The sequence below is a fragment of the Mustela lutreola genome, chromosome 3, assembly GCF_030435805.1.
Source record: "Mustela lutreola isolate mMusLut2 chromosome 3, mMusLut2.pri, whole genome shotgun sequence".
In the NCBI taxonomy this organism is placed as follows: domain Eukaryota; kingdom Metazoa; phylum Chordata; class Mammalia; order Carnivora; family Mustelidae; genus Mustela; species Mustela lutreola.
The window spans coordinates 4,877,727-4,904,434 of NC_081292.1; the positions used below are offsets into that span (position 1 = coordinate 4,877,727).

Sequence of the window (26,708 nt, forward strand, 5' to 3'; positions counted from 1 at the left end):
TCAGACGGGGTGCTCAGGCCGTCCAGGCTGTGGCTTCCCTCCTCCCGCTGACTCCATGCCCATCTCACGCCCACACCCCTGACCCCTGCTCCGTCCATATGGGACCTAACGGATACCTGGCCAGAATGTGCACGCCAGGCTTCTGGGGCTTGGCCCTTGTCTGCCTCGTGTGGCTCATTAACTCCCTCTCTGAAGAACCCAGTTCATGTTCTCCAGGATACAGCCCACATGCGTCCAGCAGGAGAGCCAACTGTACCACACGTCATATGCTTCCCAGTATTTTGAAATCCCTTAGAGATGGAGACCAGTTCATTTGTATAACTGATCCCTACTTTCCCGCTCTGTAACCCATGGCCTAATATAAGGCTCTCGCATAGAGTCAGCCCATGCATTATTCATGGATTAAATAACATTGATGTTGTGGGTTTTTTCAAACCAATATAAGTAGTTTGTGAGAGTAATTGCCTTTGTTCTGTTGCATTCCCGTTCTATTCTCAATTCATTTTACGGACACAGTTCCTTGTGTGGCGGCCGCGCTGTTAGCTGTGGGCACGCCAGTGCTCCTACTTCGTAACCCTTCTCTCCCGTGGGGACAGGAAATGCACAGGTGGACTGTGCGGTGGTGGCAGAAGAGTATCTGTATGGAGGGGACATGGGGACTTTGCTCAGAGAACCTCTAACCCCCTGTTGGTTAGGGGAAAGGCCCCAGAGAAAGAGAAATTTGCTCAGTCCCAAGATCTGAAGAACATACGCACATAAAGAAGAGACCCGTTATTTCCAGATCTTTGTTCTGATCTTTGACCTAGTCGTAAATGCCACCCCAAGGTGTGAGCCAGTGATGTGGTTTGTAAGTGTCTCAGTGGTTCACCTCATAACATCCGATAGTGGTTATAGGCCTTCAACTTCTGTGAAAACCATCCAAAGAATTTAAAAGTTTTAAAGAAAATAAAAGCCCAGTCCCCTCTTTTTTTGTCTGGGGTATGTGGACATGGAGTAACATATCAGATGGCTTTTCTAAGAGATCTGTGGGAGACTCTTGTTTTCTTCTCTTTATGCTTTATTAGAGAGACAGGAAGGAGAGATAGGGTAAGAGAGACAATAGTTTACCCTATAGAAAAACGCGAGAAAGAAGGTCCCGCGTGGACCCCGCCATCCTACCGGGAGGATCAGATTGATGTGGGAGCCTCTGTGATCTGAACGCCATGCAGGATAACTGCCCTGGTGACAGAGCTCAGACGCAGAGGGTTTCTGTCCAGAAGCAGGAATCTGTCCTCCCCATGTGACAGCTCCCATCATCCCTGTCCTGTGAGCCATGTCTCTGAGGCCTGCTGGTCGCTGTGAATCTGCCTACCGAGAGGTGAGCAAAGTGAGCTCGAAGGGGAAAAACAACTTATTTAAGTCCTGTCATTGCTCAAGGCCTCACAGCTGGCGGCTGCCCATGTCCGGACCGGAGAGCAGGTCTTCCTGGGTCCAAAGCTCTTTCTACAATGTAAATACTATACAGGATACAGAGAAATGTTTTAATAGGTGTAAATAGTAATTGTTAAAACTAGTTTGATAAGTAAAAGGCAAATCATGAATTATAGTATTTGACAGTTTTACGTTAGTACAGGGTGATTCAGACACCAATTACCTGGTGTTATGTCAAAGAGGTTAGGGCACAGCCTCTGATAAGATGCCCTCATGTCAGACAAAAGCTTGGGGGTTCCTAGGCCACCTGCCCTCCTGGCCAATTGGCTACTAATTCAGGGGGTCCCACTACTCCCTCTGGTTCAGTGATTTGTTAGAACAATTCACAGAACTCAAGAAAGTGCTCTGCCTAGGATTACCATTTTAATATAAAGGAAATAAATAAAGACCAGCCAAAAAAAGACCCCAGTAGAGCAAGGTCTGGAAGGGTTCCAAACATAAAGATCCCAAGACCCCAGGACTGGTCTTCCTGGCAAATCAATGTGTATTGCTCCCTTGGGAAGCTTCCTGAAGCCCCAGGGTCCACAGGTTTTATTGGGGTATCATGATCTAGGCATGGCTGGTTGAATCATTGGCTGCATGATTGAACCACTCCCCCCAGAGCTCATACTGGTACTACGGGGCTCAAAGTTCTGACCAAATAGTTAGTCTTTCTGGCACAGCCAGCCCCCATTCTGACTCATCTCCTTAGCATAAACTACTAAAGACTAAAGGACTGGTCATAAGTCACCTGGTTAGTATAAGCTTTCCAGGGCCACCACCAATAACAGAGACTCTTTCATCACTTGGGAAATTTCATGAATACAGTGGTTGTCCCCCAAGAACCAGGAACAAATTTCAGCCAAATGTTTTATTATATAGTCAGGCTTTTGTATAGTTTGTGGACATAGGTTCTTAATCTATAATACATTCTTCTTTGTTTCTTTCTTTCTTTCTTTCTTTCTTCTTCTTTTTGTAGGGCACAATTTGAGTATTTACCCTAATTTTGACGTCCCGACAAGTCCTGCAATAATGAATCTAAACAATAGAGAAGAGAACCCTACTGTAAATAGAAAATCACCTTTCAGGGAAGACCTTGTCTTGCCCACCGTGAAACCACCCCAGGTGGACTCTGATAGAGAAGTTATTGGGTGTCCAGAGCCAGAGGACAAAGTAATCACACCACAATGTACGGACACGTGCTCTGAATCTCAGGTGTATCTGACAATTGGTGAATGTCAGAACAAAGCAGGTTTGCCTGAAGAGGAATGCTGGACTGGCCAGAGATCTGATCTTGGAACACATTCACTGGCAGATGAGGACCCACCCAGAAGGAGTCCAGGTCCAGAGGATGGCCAGGCCCCGGCACTCACCTACATTGATGTGAAATCTAGCAATAAGAGGCCTTGTAGTATGGAGCCCACAGTGGTCATTAGTGCTCAGCAGGAGAGTGGGCACTCTCCAGATAGCTGTGAATCGGACAGAGCTGTACCAGGCCAAGAGGTAGCTGGGGTTGGTCACCAAAATGCCATCCTTTCAGAGAAAACAACACCGCATGAGTTAAGTACTCTGGGAAAGGTTGCAGACCAGGAGGGCAAGATGGCACTGCTGAGTCTGAAACTCATCCCCTCCGAGCCCTGTGATCCACTAAACTCAACTTTGAGGGATCCCTTGGATGTTAGGGCTTCCCCAAAAGACCCTCACTCAGAGGAGCAGGAAGAAGTGTCAGTAATTTCTGGGGTCATCAAGAGATCTTCTTCCATCATCTCCGATTCAGGCATTGAGAGCGAGCCAAGCTCTGTTGCCTGGTCCGAGGCGCGAAGCAGGGCCCTGGAGTTACCCAGTGACCGGGAAGTCTTGCACCATCTGGTTCGAAGGCATGCTCTGCACAGGAACTCCTTAGAGGGTGGACACACAGAGAGCAATACGAGTTTGCCGAGTGGGATCCAGGCATCTCTCACCTCCATTAGCTCTTTGCCCTTTGAGGATGAAGAACGGGAGTTGGCGCTCACCAAGTTGACCAAGTCTGTGTCTGCGCCCCAAATCAGTAGCCCAGAGGAGTCTGCTGAAGACACGGACACCATGCAGCAAGGTGGAGATCTTGCTGAAAGTCCAGCCATACCCATAGAGAGTGTAGACTCCCCGGCATCCAAAATCCCAGATGCTGGCGCAGACCATTCCCTTGTGCAGGTGGTTTCAGGTGCTGATGGCCAGCTGGTCCCTGGTTACATAGACATCCCCAAAGGTACAGAGAGTCAGTCTGATCCTCAAGAACCTTCTTGTCTTGATGGGAGGACTGAGAACCTTGCAGGTGTTGAAACCAAAGGTCTTAATGTAAAAATACCACGTATCATTGCACTTGAAAACCCTAGGCATGGATCTTATCCTAGAGTACTAAAGGAGACCCCAGAGGGCAAGCCTGAAGACTTGAATGTGGAGAATAATGCTCCTTCCAACAGTAGCATCTCAGATGATGAGACAATCGCCCACCATCAGGTGCCTGAGTGGAACTCTAGGACAGCTGCTGATGCCAGCGACCTGGAGTCCACAGACGAGCAGAACAGCTCACCAGGCATCGTCGATGATGCAGCTTTTAGCGAAGGAACTCAAGCTCGTCTGGAGGCTGGACGTGAAGCAGGCACTGTGGGTTCCACTGTGACTCCCTCCACTCACTCCCAGGTTTTAGGAAACCAAGAGCCAAAGACAGGCACTTCCGTCATGGCGTCTCACCTGGGTTCAGTGGAGACCTTCACTCTGGACAGCCTGAAAGCCGTGGAGGTCGTCAACCTGTCTGTGTCTTGCACTGCCACATGCCTCCCTTTCTCATCTGTGCCCAAGGAGACCCCTGCCCGGGCTGGATTCTCTGCCAAGCAGACCCCATTGCCCATCACTCATCAACCTTTGGGTTCCTTTGGAGTTGTCTCCACCCATTCGAGCAAGTTGGAGGAAGAAGTCAGTGAGAGGATGTACAGGTAAGCTGACCGCTGACTTACCTACCCAGCAGGGCTCTGGATTCCCCACACATTGCTCAGGTCCATGCATACTATTTTAATGCTGAGATAGGAGTTACTTTCTGATTTAGATAAAGTATTATATTTATGTCCTACAAGTCAGAGAGAGAGAATAGTAGAGGTGGAATCTACCAGCAAGCCTATCTCTCAAATACAGTCACTGTGTAAGTTCTTCTGCCCTTTTTCTGTGTGCTTGTCTCTAATATTCTTCTTATGCAAAAATAGAGTAATTCTGCACAGACTGCAAGGTTTTTTCAACTTACTATATTGGGAACATTTCTATATGTACCGTGATTTATGAACAAACTCCTTTAGAGAGGGACCCTTGATATTTTTTTTTAGTTGTTATTATGATAAACAACTCCATTATGAATGTCACCATACCTCTGTCTTTGCATATTTTGACAGGGCCGTTCTTTAAGGGCCTCTGGGGGAGTCTTATTCAGATTTTCTTCCTCAGCCCCTGAGGGTGTCCTTATGCAGGTCATTCCTTTAGCAAAGCCAGACCCTATCCCTTCACCCTCACATTAGGGTTGTATCCATGTTGCTCCCTCATCTATAATCTCTACATTTGATTAAGTATCTATAGCAGCCTTTTATCACTCTTCTGCATAATGCTGAAGAGTTACGTATTACCGATAGCCACGAACAAGGTTACACAGGCAGGTGAACTTGGATTCCTTGCTTTATAAAGAACGCTAAGTACCTGTTATGCTCATGGCATAAATTTAATACATAGATAGCAAGCACTGCCCAGTGCCTGGCTTGTAAGGTCACTTACCGTCCTTACAGACTAATAGGGAGGTGGAAAGATGAGAGACGTGAACAAGGGTTAGTTGGGTAAACAGGAGGGTTCCTGTGTGTGTGTGCACAGCTGAATCAGAAGGACCCCATCTGGCTGAGGGCAGCAAGCATGCATAGAGACACGGGGGTCAGGGGAATCCTTTTAGAGGTGACCACAGAGCAAATACAAGAGACACAGTGGGGATGGAGATGATGGGGATGATGATGATAAGGCTGGTAATAGATCATTTTTTTTTAACTATTTAGTTTTGAGTACTGTTCTAAGCATTTTGCATACACTGTGTCACTTAACATGCAGAATCGCTTTATGAATTAGATAATGGTGTATTCCCCATTTACAATTGAGGACACCCAGTGAAGAGAGGTTAAATGGTTGACTCACAGCTAATAAGTGTCAAAGCTGAGATTCTGACCTTAGCAGTCCCACTTCTGAGTCCAGGTTCTTAATCATCACCTTGTCCGATAATCAGGCAAAGATCGTGATAACCAGGTGGGAAATACATTTCAGACAGACCTGAAGGCACCAAGGCATGGAAGTAAGCAAACTTCTTAGTAAGGGAATCCTGAGAAATGTGTTCTCTCTGGAGGCTGGGAGATGCTGCTGAGAAGCAGGTGGAGGCCAAGCCATGGTAGCCTGTGGGCCACCTGGAGAAGCTTTCACTCTGGGGAGATCTTTTCCAGGATTGCATGGATCCTTGGAGCTGAATGGAATCTTAGGCGTCCTGTTCCATGCAGGAAGCACATAGAAATCAGTAGAACCCAAACCCCAGAAAACTTTCCGTGGGATACTCTCTTGCCTCCTGGTTGAGAAAAAGCGTCCATCATCAGCATCTCCTGAGGCCTCATATTCTGCCTTTGCTGCTTGCAGATAATTCCTTGTAGATGTTCATCACTCCCACGGCCCAGCCAGCTCAATTCATCTTCTGCTCAACATGGCATATGCAGTGTGGCTTCTGATTAATTAGTGTATTCTCCAGTTTTTATCAGGCCAAAGAAAAATTTAAAAAAGAACTGAAGATTGATGGATTTCTGTACAGTGACTTATCTGTACTAGCTTCTGATATACCGTATTTCCCACCAGAGGAAGAGGAAGAAAATTTGGAAGATGGAATTCACCTGGTAGTCTGTGTCCATGGCCTAGATGGTGAGTCCCCAGAAAGGTTTCCTCCTCAAAATTCTCTACTGTAGAAAATTTATAAGATTTATGAATGAATTTAAGTCAGGTATGTTTTCAACAGTGTTATTAGTAACCATGGGAGGGCAGCATGCTGGGTCTAGGGAAATGACCTGGCCTTGTTCCAAAGGAAGAGATTTCTTTTCCACAAAAATCTGTTGAGTAAATGAAATTCATAAGTGAATGCAATAATGCAATGAAGGAATAAATGGAATAAATAAATAATGGAATGAATGAAGAAATGGGATGAATAATTAATGAAACTAATGAACAAAAATTAAAAAAGGAAAGGAGCAAGTATATGGATGGATGGGTGGATGGATTATTGAAATGAAAATGTCAAGGGAAATGTGAATAGTTAGAATGTATAGGTTAATGGGTCCCATGAGCCCACAGAACAGCAAAGAAATGGAGAGCAATGAATGTGTGGATACATTTGGGACAGGCTCGGTCTACTGTCCCAAACTGTTTTGTTGTCTATTTTTATTCATTTCTTACTTATGGGGCAATTTTTGCATATCAGATGCTGTACCAAGTTCTGGGGTTGCAGACACCCAACATGGTTCCTCACCTTAAAAAGTTTTTAATTTCATGAGATCAGCAAATATAGACTGAGAACTAAATGCTATTGAAGAACTATCTCCCACTGATATAGAAGTCCAAGGAAAGAGAATGGGGAGTAGGAAGGGCTCCTTCTCTCCACCCCACCTCCCAAACGACCTAGGACCCTGTGTTAGCTTTCTTTGGTTTCTTTGGTCCATTCAAAGGCTCTGTAAGATACAGAACTTAACTGCTCTGCTGGAAGATCTTGAGGTCCCAGTTCAGTCTGGACCAAAGGCAAGCACGTGGTCCTGATTGCCTTTGTGAATTTCAGCTTCTCCCTAATTGGCTGAAGGAAGCAGTCAGATCAGCGGGAGGTACAGGGTATTTGAGTTCTCCTCAAGCTCAAGTTGACATCCTAATTGATACGAGAACTGGAATGTGGAACATGATTTCTGGAAGAATCTTGAAGTTTACTTTATATGGACTCCAATGCATAACTAATGTGAGAGAAGGGAAGGGGCTCATCTAGGGCTTCATGGGTGATGAGAGGAAAACTTGTGCTCCCCATCTTCTAGGGGGTCATGTAGTAAGGACTGGTGGTGTGCTATGCTCCCAGGACACACTGTTCTTTTTTTTTTTTTTTTAATTGATATAATGTATCATTAGCCCCAGGGGTACAGACCTGTGAATTGCTAGGTTTACACACTTCACAGCACTCACCATAGCACATACCTTCCCCAGTGTCCATAACCAACCATCATTTCCCTACCCCCCACCCCTAAGCAAGCCTCAGTTTGTTCCGTGAGATTAAGAGTCTCTTACGGTTTGTCTTCCTCCCAATCTCATCTTGTTTCATTTTTTCCTTCCCTATCCCCCAAACCCCCATTTTGCCTCTCAACTCCCTCATATCAGGGAGAACATATGATAATTGCCTTCCTCTGATTGACTTATTCCACTCAGCATAATACCCTCTAGTTCCATCCATGGGGGTACAAATGGCAAGATTTTGTTTCTTTTGATGGCTGCATAGTATTCCATTGTATATATACACAACATCTTCTTTATCCATTCATCTGTTCATGGATATCTAGGTTCTTTCCATAGTTTGGCTATTGTGGCCATTGCTACTATGAACATTTGGGTGCACGTGCCCCCTTTGGATCATTATATTCCTATCTTAAGGGTAAATACCCAGTAGTGCGATTGCTGGGTTGTAGGGTAGCTCTATTTTCAACTTGTTGAGGAACCTCCATGATGTTTTCCAGAGTGGCTTCACCAGCTCGCATTCCCACCAACAGTGTAGGAGGGTTCCCCTTTCTCTGTATCCTCGCCAGCATCTGTCATTTCCTGACTTGTTAATTTTAGCCATTCTGAGTGGTGTGAGGTGGTATCTCATTGTGGTTTTGATTTTTATTTCCCTGACGCTGAGTGATATGGAGCACTTTTTCACGTATCTGTTAGCCATCCGGATGTCTTCTTTGCAGAAATGTCTGTTCATGTCCTCTGCCCATTTTTTAAAATTAATTAATTTATTTTCAGCGTAACAGTATTCATTATTTTTTCACCACACCCAGTGCTCCATGCAATCCGTGCCCACTCTAATACCCACCACCTGGTACCCCAACCTCCCCCCACCCCTCCACCACTTCCAACCCCTCAGATTGTTTTTCAGAGTCCATAGTCTCTCATGGTTCACCTCCCCTTCCAATTTACCCCAACTTCTTGATTGGATTATTTGTTCTTTCTGATAGAATGGGAGAAGATATTTGCAAACGACATATCAGATAAAGGGCTAGTGTCCAAAAATCTGTAAAGAACTTATCAAACACACTGTTCTTTATATCCTTAATTCCCAATCCTGGGGCTAATGCATTTCACTGGCTGGCTATATGCTGTGGATACTGGGATGCTTGGTCAACAGGTGTACTTGGCAAAGTGTCAGATAATCCAGTGGTAAATGATACATTGTGGGTGAGGAGGAAGGGGAGGAAGAAGAGAAGGAGCAACAGCCTTGGTGTATCACTCATCAGAGGCCAGGCACCCTTCTCGATGCTGAACGTTCATTACCGTCATCAATCTTCACAACATCCATGTAGAACAGGTGGTATTGTTGTTCAAACTGGAAAACTGTGAAAGAGGCCAGCTAAGGAATTGGGTTAAGTCCCCATAGCTAATGTGGTTGAGCCAAGATTAAAACCCAGCTATCAGCCTCCAGAGCCCTTGGTTTCATTCTGCCTTATGCCAGCGTATTCATCGTGTCCTCTCTCCAAAGCACCACCCCCATCGCTGTTGGGTCATCTTTTAAGAAATCTTACCAGATCTGGTCGTGCCAGTCCATTACCAAAAATCTTTCTTTAGAGCTCTCAGAAAATAGAATAAACTTCTGTCTTAGAAAGCTCCTGTGTTCTGAGCCTCCCCACTATCATCTCCCAGCCTTTCCCTCCTGGGATTACATCAGCTCCACACCTTTCCCAGGGATTCACACCAACCTACATCACTGCAACTGGTCACCCCAGGTCCCCTGGTGGGCTTCCCTGCTCAAAATGGGTGGATGGGAGAAGAGGGGGGCTTAAATCCCTTGTGTCCTTTCTGATATGAGTAACTACAGGTCTGGGGTGGGGTGATCTGTCGTTTTTAGGGAACAGTGCCGACCTCCGCCTGGTAAAGACTTTCATCGAACTGGGGCTTCCTGGAGGAAAGCTGGACTTCCTAATGTCCGAAAAGAACCAGGTATGACAAAAACAAACAAATAGACACTTCAGGACTGAGAGGATCGCTGAGTCATGTCTAGAAGAGCCTCCTAAAATCCCCGCCGATGATCTGCGGACACTCCCGTAGAAGGGCACCCTGCCGAGGAGCACTGGGTGGTCCGGGAAGATCATCATTTCCTTCGGGAGAGGAAAGAACGAGTAAAAAGTGGGGACACGTGGGTCAGGTGGCCAGGGTGCTAGGGCAGATGACAGCTGGGATCATACATGATTGAGGTGTCTGTGGGTCTCTACTGGGTGAAGGGGACGGTCACAGGCTAACCTAGCCCCTGTGATGCAGCTCTGGTGGCAGAGGGATTCCAGTGGGGTTCCATAGGGACTACTGGACTAGGTCCAGACAGAAGGAGTGAGATGGTGGCCAGGAAGGGGGGGGAGCTGGTCACTCAGGAAGGATTATGTCCCATGACATGTCATTACTGCCTAAAAGTTGTAAACCTCATAGACATGTGGATTTCCATGACATCCTTTTAAAATCACCCTGGCTGGGCAGTTCCTGGCACCATTTTTAAGCCTACTATGTCTTCCAGAATATTGCACATCAAGGTCAACTCAGGCCTTATAATTACTATTGTTGATTCAATGATTCATGCGCAATTCACTGGATCTAGCTGAGGACACGGGGCCTGAGAGGCTGGGGCGTCACGAACACTGCAGCGTGTTGTAAACAGTTTAAACCTGACGCTGGTGTGGAGTGGGCTGAAGGACTCGGAGGAGACAGGCTCACACTGGGAAGAGCAGCCCCAGGCACAGGTCCTGTGAGCAGGAAAGCTAGCCTGCTGGCTGGCGAGCATGGCACTCTCTTACTCCATAGACACTGGAAAAGTGACCAGAATGCTCCATTCCTGCGGTGCCTCTAGGGCCATGGAGTGGCAGGTGACAACGCACCACAGGCTCCCTCGCCATTTGCCTGACAAATACTCACGAAACCCCTCGTCCAACTTTGTGGCTTGGCGCTCAGCACAGTTCCACGTAGCCCGCGACACTGAAGGACGACTCCAATGATGACAAAGTGTGTTTTGTGTGGGCCTCAAGTCTCTCTTCCTGTGGTTCCCATCAGTTTCCAAAAGTTTGGCCACCAATCTAGTGTGTGTGTCTCATTCCAGGTTTTCAAAGTCACGTGCGCCGTTTCTCCTCTTCCTTTTCTGCGCGTAACCTCTGACCGCTCCTACGGAGTCACTTTGGAGGGCTTTGGACCCTGCTCTAGACGTGGCCTGGTAGCGCAGTCTCAAGGCTATGCTGGGAAGAAAGCAGGGTTCCAGGGGCAGGTGGGTTTGGGCGTGAGTCCTGGGGGCACAGGCTCACCCTTAGAGCCTGGTTCCTCCTGGTACCATGAGGCCAGCGGGCAGCAGACAGATGCAGCCCCTGGAGACTGATGATGTGTCTGTCGGTGCCGTGTGCCTGCGGCTGTCCGCCAGCTTCTCCCATCTGTTTCCAGCCAGCCTCCTGACTGAGGGTCCCCTGGCATCCTGAGTCTCTTCCTGAGAGCCCCGATCTAGGGACTCCTGTCCTCGGTGCTGAACCCCCACCTGTTACCCCGACGTCAGGCTTAGGCGCGCTCCCAGAATGCGGCACCATGGAAGAAGGTGGCCTCCCGCAGAGCCTGGCCTTGCTGTGACCCCACCCAACACCCGGCCCCTCTCTCTTCTTCCAGATGGACACGTTTGCAGATTTTGATACCATGACAGATCGGTTGTTGGATGAAATCATTCAGCACATCCAGTTGTACAACCTCTCCATATCCCGAATTAGGTAAAAGGAAACCACAGGTAGTTAATGCTGGGGGAACAGGGGAGGCCTTTCTGGGTGTTGGCCGTAGACAAGTGGGGCGTGCTGCCTCTGTCTACCTCCTTCCTAAGCTAACTTGTGACTCACTGAAGTAGACAACTTTCAGAGCAGAAGGGAGGGGGGGGGCAGAGACATTTCCCAGCTCAGCAGAAAGGTAACTGGACTACGACACAATTCTAGGTTTGAACGGCTGTTCTAACACTCACATGTCTGAGGCCTGACTCTACCGTGCCACCTGTCTCTGGCTTTCTAAACCTCTGAGCCTCCATCTCCCTGCCTGCTAGGCAGGGCGAGCACTGGCATCGGGTGTGGAATAGCGGACTGCATTGCCTGCCCCAGGAGAGGCCTCCAGTCCACACTCATTCCGTCCTTCCACTCCAAAATGAGCTTGGCTGAAATGTTTCCTGGTTAAGACGAGGGGCCATAGCTTGTGTTTTCTCTGGGCACTTACAGTCTGTGGACACAGTGGTGGGTCCACGCGCATCAGTCCTTTGAGGCCCCAGAGATAAAATATCCGTTCTTTATTTCACAAATGAGAAGACAGAGGCTTGTAGAGATGGGGCGGAAATCGGGTAAAGCCATCTCATGGACGAACGTTCCTTTCTTTTCTTCCCTGTTCTGGGCTCACTGTGAGCAGAGCCATGGACCTCTCATGGGATAGGGTTTCTGTAAACAGGTATTCAGTTTGAAAATGATGCCATGTTGGGTCCTCAGATGTGTGAGTCGCAGTGTGACTGGAGCTGGGGTGCAGGAGGGGCGAACCAGGGCATGGGCCGGCAGCGGGCGACTCCGTACACTTGGAATGATGACGTGTGATGCATCAAATCGCAGAGCGAGTCAGAAGTCAGGTCCCCAGCAGCCTTATCAGCTAGGCCAGGGAAGTGGGGTTTCATCCTGTGAAGGCCAGGACCCCCTGGTGGCCGGAGACAAGACACAGAGCATGGACAGGACTCATTTCCTAATGGAGCCCGGCCACACGCCCGCACTTCTCTTCGGACCACACTGGGCAGCAGAGACGTCGTGCCCGAGGTCCCCGTCCCAAGCTCACTGTGGCCAGAGGCTGGAAGCCCAGGGAGGGTGGGCTGGCAGCGCCCATTCTCTTGGCCAGAGCCCCCGAGTCGGGGAGGGGGATGGCGGGCTCCCTCACACCCCAGCACAGCAGCTGGCCCACCGCGGCCACACTCATGTGCGGGTCTGTCCCACAGCTTCATCGGCCACTCCCTGGGCAACATCATCATCCGGTCGGTCCTCACGCGGCCGCGCTTCCGGTATTACCTCAACAAACTCCACACGTTCCTGTCGCTGTCTGGGCCTCACCTGGGGACCCTGTACAACAACAGCACGCTGGTTAGTACAGGTGAGCAGGTGAGACTCCGCCGAGCCCGTCCCTCCTCACCGTCCACTCGGGGCAGGGGGAAGATGAAAGCCCAGGGGAGGCTCTTCGGGACGGAATCTGGTGGCTCCAAGATCTTGTCTGCAAACAGAAAGGTGATGCCCTGGGCTCCTGGCTGGACAGGATCGAGCGGGCATGGGAGTGGGGAGCGGGGAGCAGGGGTGTCTCAGTCTGCTCGGGCTGCTGTAACGAATCACCACGGACTGCATGACTTACAGACCACAGCCTGGAGGCCGGAGGTGCGGGCCCCAGGGGCCAGCAGATTCAGTGTCCGGGGAGGCCCTCCACTTCCTGCTTCTGGGGGGCTCCTCCGCTCAGCCTGTAGCAAAGGGCTCGGAACCACGTCGCTGCCGCTGCAAGCCTGTGGCTGAGTTCTGACCTAGACACTTGGGGACGATTTTGGCCAAGACATTTTCATCTTTCTGTGACTTAGTTTCCTTAGTTTTTTTAAGTTTTTTTTCTTTCCCCAAGGATTTTATTTATTTATATGACAGAGAGAGACACAGGAGAGAGGGAACACAAGAAGGGGGACTGCGAGAAAGAGAAGTAGTCTTTCCACCGCGCAGGGAGCCCGATGCAGGGCTTGATCCCAGGACCCGGGTTCATGACCTGAGCCAAAGGCAGGTGCTTAGCAACTGAGCCACAAATGAGTCCCTTAGTTTCTTTATTTTTAAAATAGAGCTAATGTGTGTCTGTATGTCTGCTTGTGTATATGTATGGATACATTTCTGATCTCTATGTATACGTGTGCATATGCATGTCTAAAATATGGATATTGGGTGTGTGTGTGTGTGTGTGTGTGTGTCAGGATTGTTGAGGATGAAGCAGGAGAAGGAAGGAAGTTGACTAAAACATACGAGAGGCCAACCATAGCCAGAATCTACACTTCTTGCCGGAATGGAACGACACGGCCCGCAGCCTTGAGGCTCTCCAAGTTTCCTCTAGCAGGTTAGGGACACCGTGGAGAGTAAAGGAGCAAGGCTCAATGCATCTTGGACAATGAGCAGAATCTCCAAGGCAATGAACGGTGGGACAAGCTTTTTGTGCAGCAGAAAATAGTGTGTATGATAACATGGAAGCAGGCGACAGGTGGCTCTTCGTGGCAGGAATACAGGCTGAGCTAGAGGGACAGGAGGTGACCGTGAAACTCTCAGCCAAAGCCTGATGATGGAGGGTCTCCCGTGACGTGCTAGTGTCTGTGGGAGCCCCATGGCTGGCAGATAGCAGCCCAAGGAGGGTGTCGGGTCTTGTGTAATCACAACTAGTCTCTTAAATCATACTCCTAACATACTCCTTCCACGGTCCCCGATTACCCACAATCCATTAGGTGGCCTCTGGGCCACCCCAGTACGCTCCCACTCCCCGCCCGTCTCCCAGCCTCCTGCACTGCTGGGGGACACTGAGGGACACTGGGCTGCTTGCCTTCCCCACGGAGCGGGTCAGGTCTGTTCGCCGGCCTTGATGTTATTTGAAGGACGTTAACTGAGGCGTTAACCGCAGCGCGTGGAAGGGCGTCCCTGTGCCTTCTCTCTGCCTCACGAACCAGGGAAGCCACCGTCGGACAGACGCGTGACTGAAACCGCATCTAACCTTTTCGTATTTATAATCATGTCTGCGTGTAAACACACGCAACACGACGAAAAGAACCGCATCATATTCACTTCCTTGCACTTTTGTCACACTCATTTTGTCGTGGGAGTGCAACGCCCGGCAGCATCGGTGCTGGCTTCACCAGGGTCAGGGACGGACTGTGAAGTGGAAGGTGCTTCGGGTTCTGTGGGCTACGAGCACCTGCAAGGGGCACTCATCGTACGGCTGTTTGGGCGGCTTCTTCAGATGTGTGGGAGGGGGTCAAAGGGGTCGAAGGGCACGAAGTGTCATCCTCCGGACCCCCGTCGCTTATCATTTAGCAGGATGATTTTATATCCCTGCCACAAATACGTTAGAGTTTTCCTCGGACTTCCCCAAAGTTTGTCCAAGCCCCTACTACTCTCTTATTTTAAAATTGGCTAAAAATCACAGTTCCACGTTGATCTCCCCCCAGTTATTTTATTGATTGATTGATTGATTGATTTTCAGCATAACAGTATTCAATATTTTTGCACCACACCCACTGCTCCATGCAATCTCCCCAGTCATTTTTACTCTCTTTAGGTTTCATTATTGATTTTTGTTCTGTTTCATTTTGGTCCTTCTAGGCCTGTGGCTCATGCAGAAATTAAAGAAATCCGGGTCCCTTCTGCAGCTGACCTTCAGGGATAACGCTGATCTGCGCAAATGTTTCCTCTACCAACTAAGCCAGAAAACAGGTGCGTGCCTTCCTCCAGGGCATGCTGCTGCGGTCACAGTGTAAGCTGGAGGTCCAGCCCGGAGACCCAAACACTCCCCTCTTGCTCCGATGCACACAGGGAAGGGTAGAGTCAGGAGGTACTGCGTGCACAGAATCTTTAGCAAACAAAGGAGGCCTCCACCTACTCACGAACTCAGCCGCTCCCAAGAAGGGCGTCTCAGATGCCCCAAGGTGGGCATCGAGGTCATCTCCACACACGCACTGTGGCCTCTGCTTTCCGATAAGATTTCGATGCCCTCATCACACTTCCCAGGTCTATGTGCCTACTCACGGCTCCTCCCCAGATACAGACCCACCCACATAAAGAGCAGCTGAGCCCTGGCCACTTAAGTTAACAGTATGGGGGGAGGCAGGGGTCCTTCCTGGGCAGGGATGAAGTCACACCTTCACCCCACTGTGATGGGAAGTGCACACAGGTGTTGGAGACCCTGCCTGTGTCGTGGGGACGAGCAGAGCACAGCGGTGGTCTGAGTGTCAAGCCTCTGTCCCACGTCACCCCCTCCATCACCTGGTGAACACCACCCCCTGACATTTCAGCCCCTCTCTGAATGTGAGACCTCGGGCAAGTCCTTACCCAGTGTGTCTCTGGGCAAAGTTGAGCTTTCAGGATCCCCCCACAAGGAGAAGTGGAAGCTGGAGAGCAGTGTGGTCACCACAGAGATCTTGGGAGCTGGGGTGACCCCGCAGAATAGGGCGAGGGGCTGGTCTTCATGGCCCTGTCTCAGAGGCAGGCTGGACCCCCGCAGGTGGTCTTGGGAGGCTGGAGGTCCCACCGCGGTGCAGGGGCACAGGCTGAGGGCCCTGCAGGGAGAGGGCCTGGGGAGCACTCTGCAGGTTCTGTCTGCAGGCCTGGGCTGGGTCTGAGGACGCAGGAACACGCCGTGCTGTACAGCCCCTCTGTCTTCAGCTGCAGGCCGCTGTCGTCCAGCGGGGACAGGAGGTGTCCTGCAGTCAGGAGCTGTCCCCATTGTGGAGAAGGAGGAGCAGAGTCCTCTTTTCATTCCTTATGGGCTTCTTAGAGCTGCTCCCCCAGAAAGCCCCCTTTGTCCCCTGGGTGCTGCTCCCCTACCCCTGTAGAGAAGCGCTTGCCCATGTCTCTTCAGCTTCCATGGCCAAGGAGAACACAGCAGCCCCTGCTCTCTGAGACCAGACGCTGCAGGGCTGGGCCCATAGTGTCTCAGCCGGGGGGTGTTCCCGCCTTCCCCCTCTCTGTGCTTCGTGTGTGCACAGCGTGGGGGGTCTTGGGGGGACCCGGCAACAGGCACGCTCTTGGCTCCTTGCAGGTCTGCAGTATTTCAAAAACGTTGTGCTGGTGGCTTCTCCCCAAGATCGCTACGTGCCGTTTCATTCAGCCAGGATTGAAATGTGTAAAACTGCCCTCAAAGACAGACACACAGGTAAGACATAATAATAATAATATTTATTATTATAATATTATATATAATATAATATATTATTAATATAATTATTATATATTATAATTATTAATATAATAATTATTGTGTTATATTAATTATATATATTAATTATATTAAGTATTAATATTATGTTATATAATATATTATATAATAATTATAATATAATATAACAATAATAATAATTATTATTATTGTTTTTCCCGAGTTTCTGATTTATAAAAACACACTCTGTGAGCTGGCCAGTGCCTACAAGGGCACACGGGACTGTCCGTGCCGCACACCCCGGGCTCTCCTGGTTTCCTTGGGGTCCCGCGGCCCCCTTCTGCCCCAGGTCACCTGCTCCTCCCTCCCCCAGGGCCGGTGTACGCGGAGATGATCGACAACCTTCTGCGTCCCCTGGTGGACGCCAAGGACTGCACCCTAGTCCGGCACAACGTGTTCCACGCTCTGCCCAACACTGCCAACGCTCTGATCGGCCGGGCCGCCCACATCGCCGTGCTGGACTCCGAGCTCTTCCTGGAGAAGTTCTTCCTGGTGGCGGGGCTCAGCTACTTCAAGTAGTGGCTGGGGCCGCCCGCGGAGGCTTTGTGACCCCTGAACGCTCTAGCTGAGACGTCCCTCGCAGCCCTTGGCCACTGCAGGGTCCCGAGGCCAGGAGGGTGGGGTGGGGACCGGCCGTTCCAGGTGCTTCCATCTTGGAGATTTGGGAAAGCTGAACCCGTCCACGGTAGTGTCACCTGACAAGAGGTTGTCCGAAGCTGTCCGGCTTCCTGGAGGGTCTTTCAAGATGCTTTCTAGGAGAAATATGACGAAATAAAGAAACAGAATCCTCGGAGTTGGTGAGCCCACCTTTTTCTCCCTCCGCTGGCTCACCGAGTCCGCTCCAGTCTCCCTAGATGTGCCCGGTATGTTCCTAGCTCATAGCTTTATCATTCTGATTCAATCCTGTGCATACAAGCATTTCAGAACTCAGGTGAACCTCCGTGCGGAAGTGGGGCGTATATTCCTGTAGATACAACCCGTAATCGATTCCAACGTGCCACTTGTTCAAGACAGCGTGATGTCCACACGGTCATTCTCCCATGTTCCACCACCAGGGGCAAAGGAATGCTTTATGGACTTGAGTCCTAGTTCATGTATAGCAGTGGGAGGGGTGACGTAAGGTACAGGGGCAGAAAGGCGATGTTCTTGGAAAATGCAGGTCTGTGATGAAGAAAAGCAGCTAGAGGGAAGGCGGTGAGCTCCGCTGCCTCACCTGCCCCTCCAGACTGTCTCTGCAGAGCCCTGGCCCACAGATTATTTTTGTGAATGCTTCCATCTCTCTCTGTAATTGGGGAAAACAGACTCAGATTAAGGGTAACAGAGGGAGGCACTGAGACAGATGGACAGACAGGCGTGAAGCTCCTGCTGATATTCTTCCAAAGAAATGCTATATTAGCATTTGATGCAATTACAAAAAAAAAAAAAAATACAGATACAAACGCAACCATTAACATGGCCAGCGGCTTCTCCTCTTTGTGGAAGGACAGACATCTAAATGGAGGAGTGCTGGATGAAACCTCAGGGGAGCTCGAAGAAGGTGCTGGATATCTTTTACTAGAAATGTCTTCTTGCCTTAGGAAAATAAAGGGCTAGGAGAGGTCACCATTGATTAAGAAAAGAATAACAACAATAAATAGCAGGACAACAATGCGGTTAGAGAGGAGGACGTCAGCCCGATTGAGGACGCAGCTTAAACTGTTACTGGTAAGTCACTTAAGGGACGTTTTGAAAATGGCCAGGATATTTGATGGGGTCCCAAAGACTGAGTCCACTCTTGGCCTAAAGGAAGCCTGGAGAATCACCTGGTCACACGAAGGAAGGCGCGGACCAGGACAGGAGGGATGGCTAACACAGAAGACCCATCTTCCAGAAGCAGAAGCTCCTGTTTCTGCAAAACCACCTTCTCATGTGTTTCAGAAAGTCCTCTGAGACCAGATTCCTGGTCCCGGCGCCTGGACCGTGACCTTCAGTCACTAGTGCTATGGTCCTAAAACCCAGTAAATCTTGGCTTATCTGAGAATTGTAGTTCTCCCATGTTGACAGCATGACTTTGCCAAACACACGCAGACCACAAGAAACCAGTCCCGGAAGGCAGCTTCGTAGGACAGAGACCTGTGGGTTTCTCATGAAAGAAGGTGGGGGTAGATTTGAATGAGCCACGAAGGCAGACTCGCAGACAGTGGAGCAAGGGTTCCCCTGGGGGTCTCCTGTGAACTCTCGTTACGTCCTAGGCTTCACCCATATGGGATCAGTAAGTTCTGTGTGTATTTTTCTAAGTTCCCACCGGACAGAGACTGGGATAACCACAGGATAACAGAAGCGGAATCAGTTCCTGCACTAGAAGCCCACGTAGCTGTGTTTCCTGGTCTAGACGCGTGGTCAGGCTCCATGCTGGACCATATGTTTGTAGAGGGTTTTCCTTTAGGGCCCGTGAGGAGCCCTGCCCCTCCAATGAGAGCATTTCATTTTGTGTTTCCGATACCCATCAGCAAAGTGTGTCATTCCCTGGTCACTCGCAAGACCGTGTAACGTGGTTCCAGAGCCAGGGTGAATCCAATGACCATCGTCTTTCCCACTACCCAGATGCCATTTTTAACTTCAATATGCTGTCTGGACATAGCGAGAACTCATGGCAATAAACGTCCGGCTGCATGGTGCACCCCTTTTTTTACAGGGGTGATCTGCTGTCTTTGTAAACCCTCTCTGGCCTCCGAGCATCTATTCTCTTGTGTAGAAAGTACGTATCTATACTGTAAATAAGAGTGTCCAGTGTTGCGTGTCATGCCTCATTTGAAAAGGCTTTTTTATGTCTCTTTCTAATGAAGTATATAGATATCTAATATATATATATATATACATACATACATAAATATATATAATGTAAAACAGGGACATTATATTATTTATTATAAAAATTATAAACAAAATGCCTGCCAAGATAATGGTCTAGTATGTTTTCATTCTTAGCATCATTTTTGTTTTTTGTCTTTATGGATGTTCAGTTTCTCAGAAGTAGTTAGAGTAAAGTGGTCCTCCTAAGATACACTGGAATCTGTTGTTCACAAGCCGAATACAGCCAAGAAGTAGCTGGGAACCAAATGTCCCCTGGGCGGTCAAACTCATACCTCGATGGCAGGTTAAGGCGCTGGAGCGCTCTGAGCCCAGGCGGCGGCTGGAGAGAGGGGAGGCTCCTGCTGGTGCCCGTGGTCCGCCGGTGTTTGCCAAGCAACTTCCCGTCATGCTGGGCGGGAGCTCAGGGATCCAAGGCACACGCCTGCCCTCCAGGAGCCCAAAGGAGAGGCAGCCTTGTGCTGAAGGAGGGTTTTGGTGAGGAAGTTCATTCATTCATTCATTCATTCACTCAGCCAATCTGTATGGAGGGCCTGCTGTGCCAGGGATGTACAGGTCAGACTGAGCAGCTCGCAGTCTGGTCAAACCGGAGGGTGAAGGAGGTTGGCACCACCCAGTGGTAGGGATCAGAGTGTGCTCAGGGGAGGGACACCCAGCCTGCTCTGCAGATGCGTGGGGTCGGGAGAGGCCTCTGCAAGACAGGATGTCTATGCCCAGGGCCAAGTCAGGGTTGACCTGGTGAAGGTGGGTGACTGGGAACCCCAGACAGGGAACAGAATGACTATAAGAGGCTTGAGGAGGGAGAGCCAGACCTCCGGCACACTGGACAGACGGATGGAGACCGTGCTGGGGTCCAGTGCGACAGGGAAGAGGTGTGAGGGGTCAGCTGTCATGCGGGACTCTCTTCTCTTTCAGGAGGGGAGTCCCATCCTTCACACCAGTAGGGGAGTGTCCTTTCAGAAGCAGTGGTCTGGCAACCCCCTGCGACCACACCCTTCTCCCAGGGTAGCTTGTAGGACAGACCCGACCCTCCATCTGGTGGGAAGCCCAGGGCCACACGTGCCCACCCTCACTCACTTCCAATGACACCATACACGTGTTCTTCTGGCTTCTCACAGAGAAAAGCCGGAGCAAACAGCATCATATACACAGCCATAAAGAGGGAAGGACCCTTTGGTTAAAATCATTGCAGTTAGCTTGATTGTTACGATTTATTTTTCTTTCTGTGCATGGAAGCCATTGGGTGAGATGTCTACAGGGGTGCCTTGGGGTGACCGCACTACCTTCTCTTGATTGTGTGTATGTGGGCGAGAAACTGGTCCTCCGCTGAGAGCTGGGTGGTCTGCAACCCTCACACGTTGAAGTATCATGCTCAGAGCTACAGTCCCCCATGCAGACACGGATATTCTCACACAGCCGGCCATGAGCCGGGGCTCAGTCCCAGAGCCAGAGCCAGCAGGCAGACAGAAACACAGAAACCCACCCTGATGGAGAATGCATGAGAGCAGAAGGGAGCACGAAAGTCACAGGCATGGTGAGATGGCAAAGGTCAGGTTCGGAAGGAACCACAGAGGAGAGCTTGGGGTTTAGGGGTTCCAGCACAGTGTGCAAATGGGAAGGAACAAAACAAAATAGACATGGTAGCCTGTGACCCAGGTTGTCCTGTGATGAATAAAAGCATGTAAAAGTGCTAGGACAGGACAGAGTAGTCAGTGAGCCCTCATTTGTGTGAGATGGTAGCTCCTCTCCAAGACATGTCTATTGAGTTGAAAGTCTGCTCTTAGGTATTTGCAAGCCCCTCAACGCAATCATCAGTTCTCTTTTGCCTTGTGACATGTTTGGGTTTCATAGAATATCCTTCTGAGCATCAGCAATAACCAAGGAGGCTGTGCACAGCTGTACAGGTTGTGTAAAAAGCATGGCAATAACACATAGAGGAAGATTTGTGCTTGCTCGCATTGTTCTGACAAGGTATCCGTCCCAGCACCCTTAGGGAGGACGTGTGTCAGTCTTTAATGGATAGAGCCAAGCACCATATGCCAAGATCTGAACCACTCTCATGTCTTTGTTTCCTTTTATTTTTATTTATTTATTTATTTCATTTGGTTATTCTTCCCACGCTTTATTGAGCACCTATTTTGTGCTTGGTCCTGGGCTAAAGAGTTCGTAACATAAATCACATAATCCTAAACACTGAAAGGATCTGGAAGGATAATACCATTTAATGTGTTATTTTTAACTGTTAGTTGTGAAACGAACTCCATGGGACCTCAGCTTCGTCAGAGGAACAACACCTGTTTAATCCAGACTCTGTCTGACGATGGGCGCTTTGAGCTTTGTTCTCCCAGCCTCTGCTAGAGGTTCCGATCTTGTGTCCCAAAACAGGAATGCGCTGCAGGGACCTGACAGGTCTTTCTGTGTCCCTTCCTCCATTCCTTGTACTTTACTTATTTATATATATTTTAGTTCTGTTACTTTTTCTTTACCTTTTCTGGCTTTGTCCATGGTACCTCAGCATTACCCATGACGCTACAGCTGTCTCAGTAGAAAACCATCGGAGACCTTCTCAAGGAAAGCTGATCCCTGCCACGTCTTTTCATGTGGAATGTTAGAAATACACTGTCCTTTCCGGGGGCTCCGCTCTGTACCCCAATTTTAATTTTAGAGGCTGGGGCCTCAGGACCTTCTGCCCCATGGAGGAACGTCCCCAGTATGTAGAACTGGAGTTCTGGACCAAATGGGAATGTGTGGATGCTGCTGGGTTCTGCTTTGTTTATCTCCAAACCAGGTTGCTCCCCGCTCTTTGCAAAGTACAGAATGTGTTTGTGTTTCCATTTCATGGAAGTGGTTATGATTATTTGGCTTTGAAACGGTCCTCAGACTCAAGCCTTCATGGTTCATCATGGATTCAGAGCTTGTGGAGACAAACCTCAGCTCTCATTTGCTTCTTTTTTAACCAGAGGAGGAGCAATGGTATAGAAACAGCACGCAGTTCTCGGCTTTGTTTGGCGAGGTCTTGGGCGTGAAAGATTTTCATTTCATCTTTAGAAGCTGCACAACAGGGGCGCCTGGGTGGCTCAGTAGGTTAGGAGTCAGACTCTCAACGGTGGCTCAGGTCGAGATCTCAGGGTGGTGAGATCGAGTCCCGCATCAGGCTGCTGGCTCACAGAGTCTGGTTGCGATTCTCTCTCTCCCTCTGCCCCTCCCCCCACTCACAGAGACCTGCTCTCTTTCCCCCCCACCTTCAAATAGATAAATACATCTTAAAAAAAAAAAAAAAAAGCCACACAGCGTACAAACGATGGGGGTACAAGGCAAGTAACTTGATGAAGGTCACACAGGTCCACAAAGGAGGAGTCAAGGTTTGACCCCAAGCCTCCATTTTCTCTGTTGGGCTATGATTCCTCCAACCTAGAGAAGCTCGTAAGTCATGAAAGTCACACGTCTTGTTCAAATCCATGCCAGCCTGTCTTCATCATCCAACCACAATCTCGTGAGCTTTCTGGTATAACACATTGCTAAGGAGCGACACCTTCGTAATCAGCAACCAGATGGCAGATGACCTAATTCCATGACAAAGGTGGTTTTAGAAACATGGTCAGGAAGCACGGTCTGGCCGCTGGCTGGCCGTCTACAAGCCCCAGTCACTGTGTCTCAATGCTCTCTGAGTCCTGCTAGCCCGACACCATTTCCACCAACCACGATGCCTCCCCTTGCACACTGCTCTAGAGGGTGTCCTCGTACACCTCCTGCCTCTTTCCGCTGCTCCCACATTGGAACATCCATCCAGGAATCAGTCCCTTGTGCCGTGGGCTTCGAGCACGTACTAAATGTTTTGTGGACCATACATTGTGGCTCAGGATGAGTCTGGCTCCCTGTCCTGCCACCAGAGACAAGTCTTCGTAGGGTTCCAGGAACCAGGCCTTTCTCACTGTAAGAAAGTTGTAAGTGTCCTCTAGGTCTCCCACATGCTCGTGTGTAGTTTCTGGAGAGCAGAAACCATGTGTACGTGATCCGTGTGCCCTGCTGCTCTCCCCAATGCCTGGGACAGAGTTGGGGAACAGTGAGTATTTTCTGGGACGGTCAGTTCCTTTTTGAAAGCTCACATGTTCTTCTCCAGGGTAGCTGATTGTGATGCAGGAAGGGTTTGACCTTGGTCCATGTTTCCCCTCTAACCTTCTGAGTCTGCCAGAGGGAAGTAGTTTCCTGAGATCAGAGATCATACTGGTAGGTGTTTAAGTGGGAAGAACCATGACATCTCCAGGGCGTGTTCTGAAACCAATGGGGATAGTGACAAGTTTCCTCAACTGTGAAATTGACTTGAATGTACTTTGAGAGGTAGTTGGGGGATGTAGAGATGAAAAAGGGAAAAAGACAGTGTCTGGAACAGTGCCTGTGTAGAGCAGGTGCTTGAAAACTTAGGGGGTGGTAACCTAGGAGTACTTTATGGCAAAAACTTGAGTATAGGGAATTTTCTTTGTAATAAACTGAGAAATGGTCTACACCTTCGAAGGGATTCGTACATGAGGACTTACGGGGGGATCACCTTGTACGAAGCTTCAGGCTTAAGCTTCCAGCATTCCGAATGTTCCACTGTGATTCCAGGAGCCACGGAACTGGAGTTTTTCAGGCTCGGTTTAGTGTATATTTGGATGATGTATGGAGTAAAGCTGTTTCCTTGCTTAAGGTATAGTCGTTGAGAGTTAAGAAAAGGCAGGGACTTGACACCCAGCCAAGAACAATATTATATCTCCTTTAAGACGTATGGAAGTTTGAATTCTGTAAATGTCATTCAGAATCTTTTTATTGCATGGAACTGAAAAGATATCTTGAAATGTCTTTTAGCCCAAGGTTAAACTTATTGCATATGGGAAAAATACCCTGCTTCATGCTTATCATTTGAGAAAGTTAAATAACCATCCAGGTACATCCAATAACCTATGCATATGTGTATGTCTTTGCTTGTTTTTTATTGTTATTATTTTTCTTCAAAAGAGAGCACCTCACTTTTTCTACCTACTGTCTTGTCTGTATGTATCTTAATATGAAAGTCTGTGATTTTAGCTTCCTTCCCCAATTTCTGTAACTTACTCTTGAATGCATTCCTTTTTCAAAGGTGTTTTTAGTCTCTGCCTGGTTCTATGCGAAGCATGAGTGGCCATAGAAATTTATCACACAAGACCCTGCCTTCAAGGATTTATAATCTAGTTGGGGGCTTGGATACACACACAAGTAGAAGGATATTCACATACATAAAATAATGAATCAAGAGAATAGGTGGGAAACACTGAGAATATCATCATCCCAGTACCACTGAAACCAATCACCCTGGCATCGGGTGTGGACATCCCTTCAGGGTCTGGAAGCAAAACCAGCCCAGGGGAGAGCCCACAGTGATGTCAGCCATACCTCTCAGGCAGGATCTCAAATCATTTTTGGGGCTACGCTTTCCAGATCAGAGTCAAGTTAGGAAAGTTCCAAAAGGAGGAGCTGAATGTGGCCAATTACAGAGCAGTCTCAAAAAAAAAAAAAAAAAAAAAAAAAAAAAAAAAAAAAAAAAACACCACACACCTGAGAGATGTGTGTCCTCCACAGTCATTGGCTGCCCCATGACTAGTCTCACTTACTTCTTTTCAAATTGACAGACCCACGTAGAGGATCAAATAAATAAAAGGCACGGCGGTAGGTGCCTGCCAGCATTGCACACTCAGATCTGACCCCGAGAGCCAGCCTGTGGCTTGAGTCCATTATCAGACAGCACGGGGTTCCAGAATTTATTTTATTTTATCCCCGTCTTCTTTGATTTTCAAACATGACCTCCTACATTGTAGACGATGGAGAGAGGCAGGGTCTTTCGCATGGTCCCTTTCTCAGAAAAAGAACTTGAATGTACAGCTTGATGCCACTGTGAATTCCCAATGTATCTCTCTTCTGGTGACAACATCTGTGTACGAAGATCACCACCTCCGGCACAGCTTGCGCACTGTCTGCAGAACAATGATAGGAATAACCAGTCGATAGTGCCGATACGATTCTACTATTTTTCTACATCTGCTCTTTGGTTGGCATTTTGTGTAGCTTGTGATGTGCATAAATGATCAACAGCAACAGTAATAAACTCCTTTGACTTTCTTTCGCCAGGAACTTGTGTTTATGGGATGCTCAGTGGCCACTCACTGGGGATTGTACTTAGGGCTGAAGGGATTCTTTCTCCGTGTGACGAGAGGACATCAGGGCCATGGAGGTTATTGCTGGGATCCGCCCTGTAGGGAAGACTTCGGATATCCCGGGGTGGCCGAACAGAGCAGGGAGGGAACTCCAAGTGGACCCCTGGGAGGATGAGGTCTGGGAATGGGCGGGGACCCAGTAGGGTCTGGGAGTGGGAGGGGTCATTCAGGGAATGGGCCCCTGGGGTCTTCATCCCTATATTCAAGGCTCCCCAATCACCTGGACTTTCTAACAATCAGAGCTGCTCATTCACGATGTCTCTGGGGTGACGTATTCTCAAGTCTCTGCACAGAGCTTGGTTGAGCCATCTAGAGGACGCTGTCAGAGGGAGGGTCCATTGTTTCCTGTGGTCCTGAAGGGTTGGTCATGACTAGTCCCGCGCCCAAGACCCGATTCTAGTAGGGACCGCCCCTGACTACAGCTCCTGCCAGAAGGGAGGCCTCTGGGCAGTTCTGTGGTTGGTGTGGCCCGGGGTCCATATCACCTGACCCTACGCCACCGGCCACAACTCATGGGGCTGGGGATGGATGAAGGAGCAAGAAAAGAGCTTCCTTAGACCGGCAGACAGCCGGAACAGGTGTGGAGAAAACGAGCCTGACCCATAAAGGTATCTCTGGAGCCTCAACTGGAGAATGGAGTGAGCATCAGGCCTTTGCAGTAGGAGAGGAAACCACCTGCTGAGGCTGCGTTAACATGAACGGGGCACTAACGGGAGGTTGCTGTACATGGGGAGTACCCCAAGGTGACCAGCCCCTGCACCTGCAGTGGGTCCCTAACTCCAGTCTCTGTGGGGTTGGGAGAAGAAACCAGGGTCCTGGGATTCCCAGGTGGCACCGAGGATTCTGCAACCAAACGAAGTTCAGGACCCCCGGAGGAACGTTCAAACACATGTG

At 49.1% G+C, this 26,708-nt stretch overlaps 1 protein-coding gene across 1 annotated transcript in view; it reads left to right on the forward strand.

The window, feature by feature from the left end:
* Window positions 1–25,719, forward strand: part of FAM135B (family with sequence similarity 135 member B) — a 279,227-nt gene extending 253,508 nt beyond the window's left edge. Inside the window, exons 13-20 of the mRNA XM_059165554.1 lie at window positions 2,429–4,421; window positions 6,242–6,408; window positions 9,620–9,711; window positions 11,401–11,498; window positions 12,740–12,891; window positions 15,126–15,236; window positions 16,561–16,674; window positions 17,051–25,719. Of these exons, the coding sequence (XP_059021537.1) occupies window positions 2,429–4,421; window positions 6,242–6,408; window positions 9,620–9,711; window positions 11,401–11,498; window positions 12,740–12,891; window positions 15,126–15,236; window positions 16,561–16,674; window positions 17,051–17,256 (2,933 nt within the window). The 3' untranslated portion in view covers window positions 17,257–25,719. The remainder of the gene's footprint in view (window positions 1–2,428; window positions 4,422–6,241; window positions 6,409–9,619; window positions 9,712–11,400; window positions 11,499–12,739; window positions 12,892–15,125; window positions 15,237–16,560; window positions 16,675–17,050) is intronic.
* The last annotated feature ends 989 nt before the right edge of the window (window positions 25,720–26,708 follow it).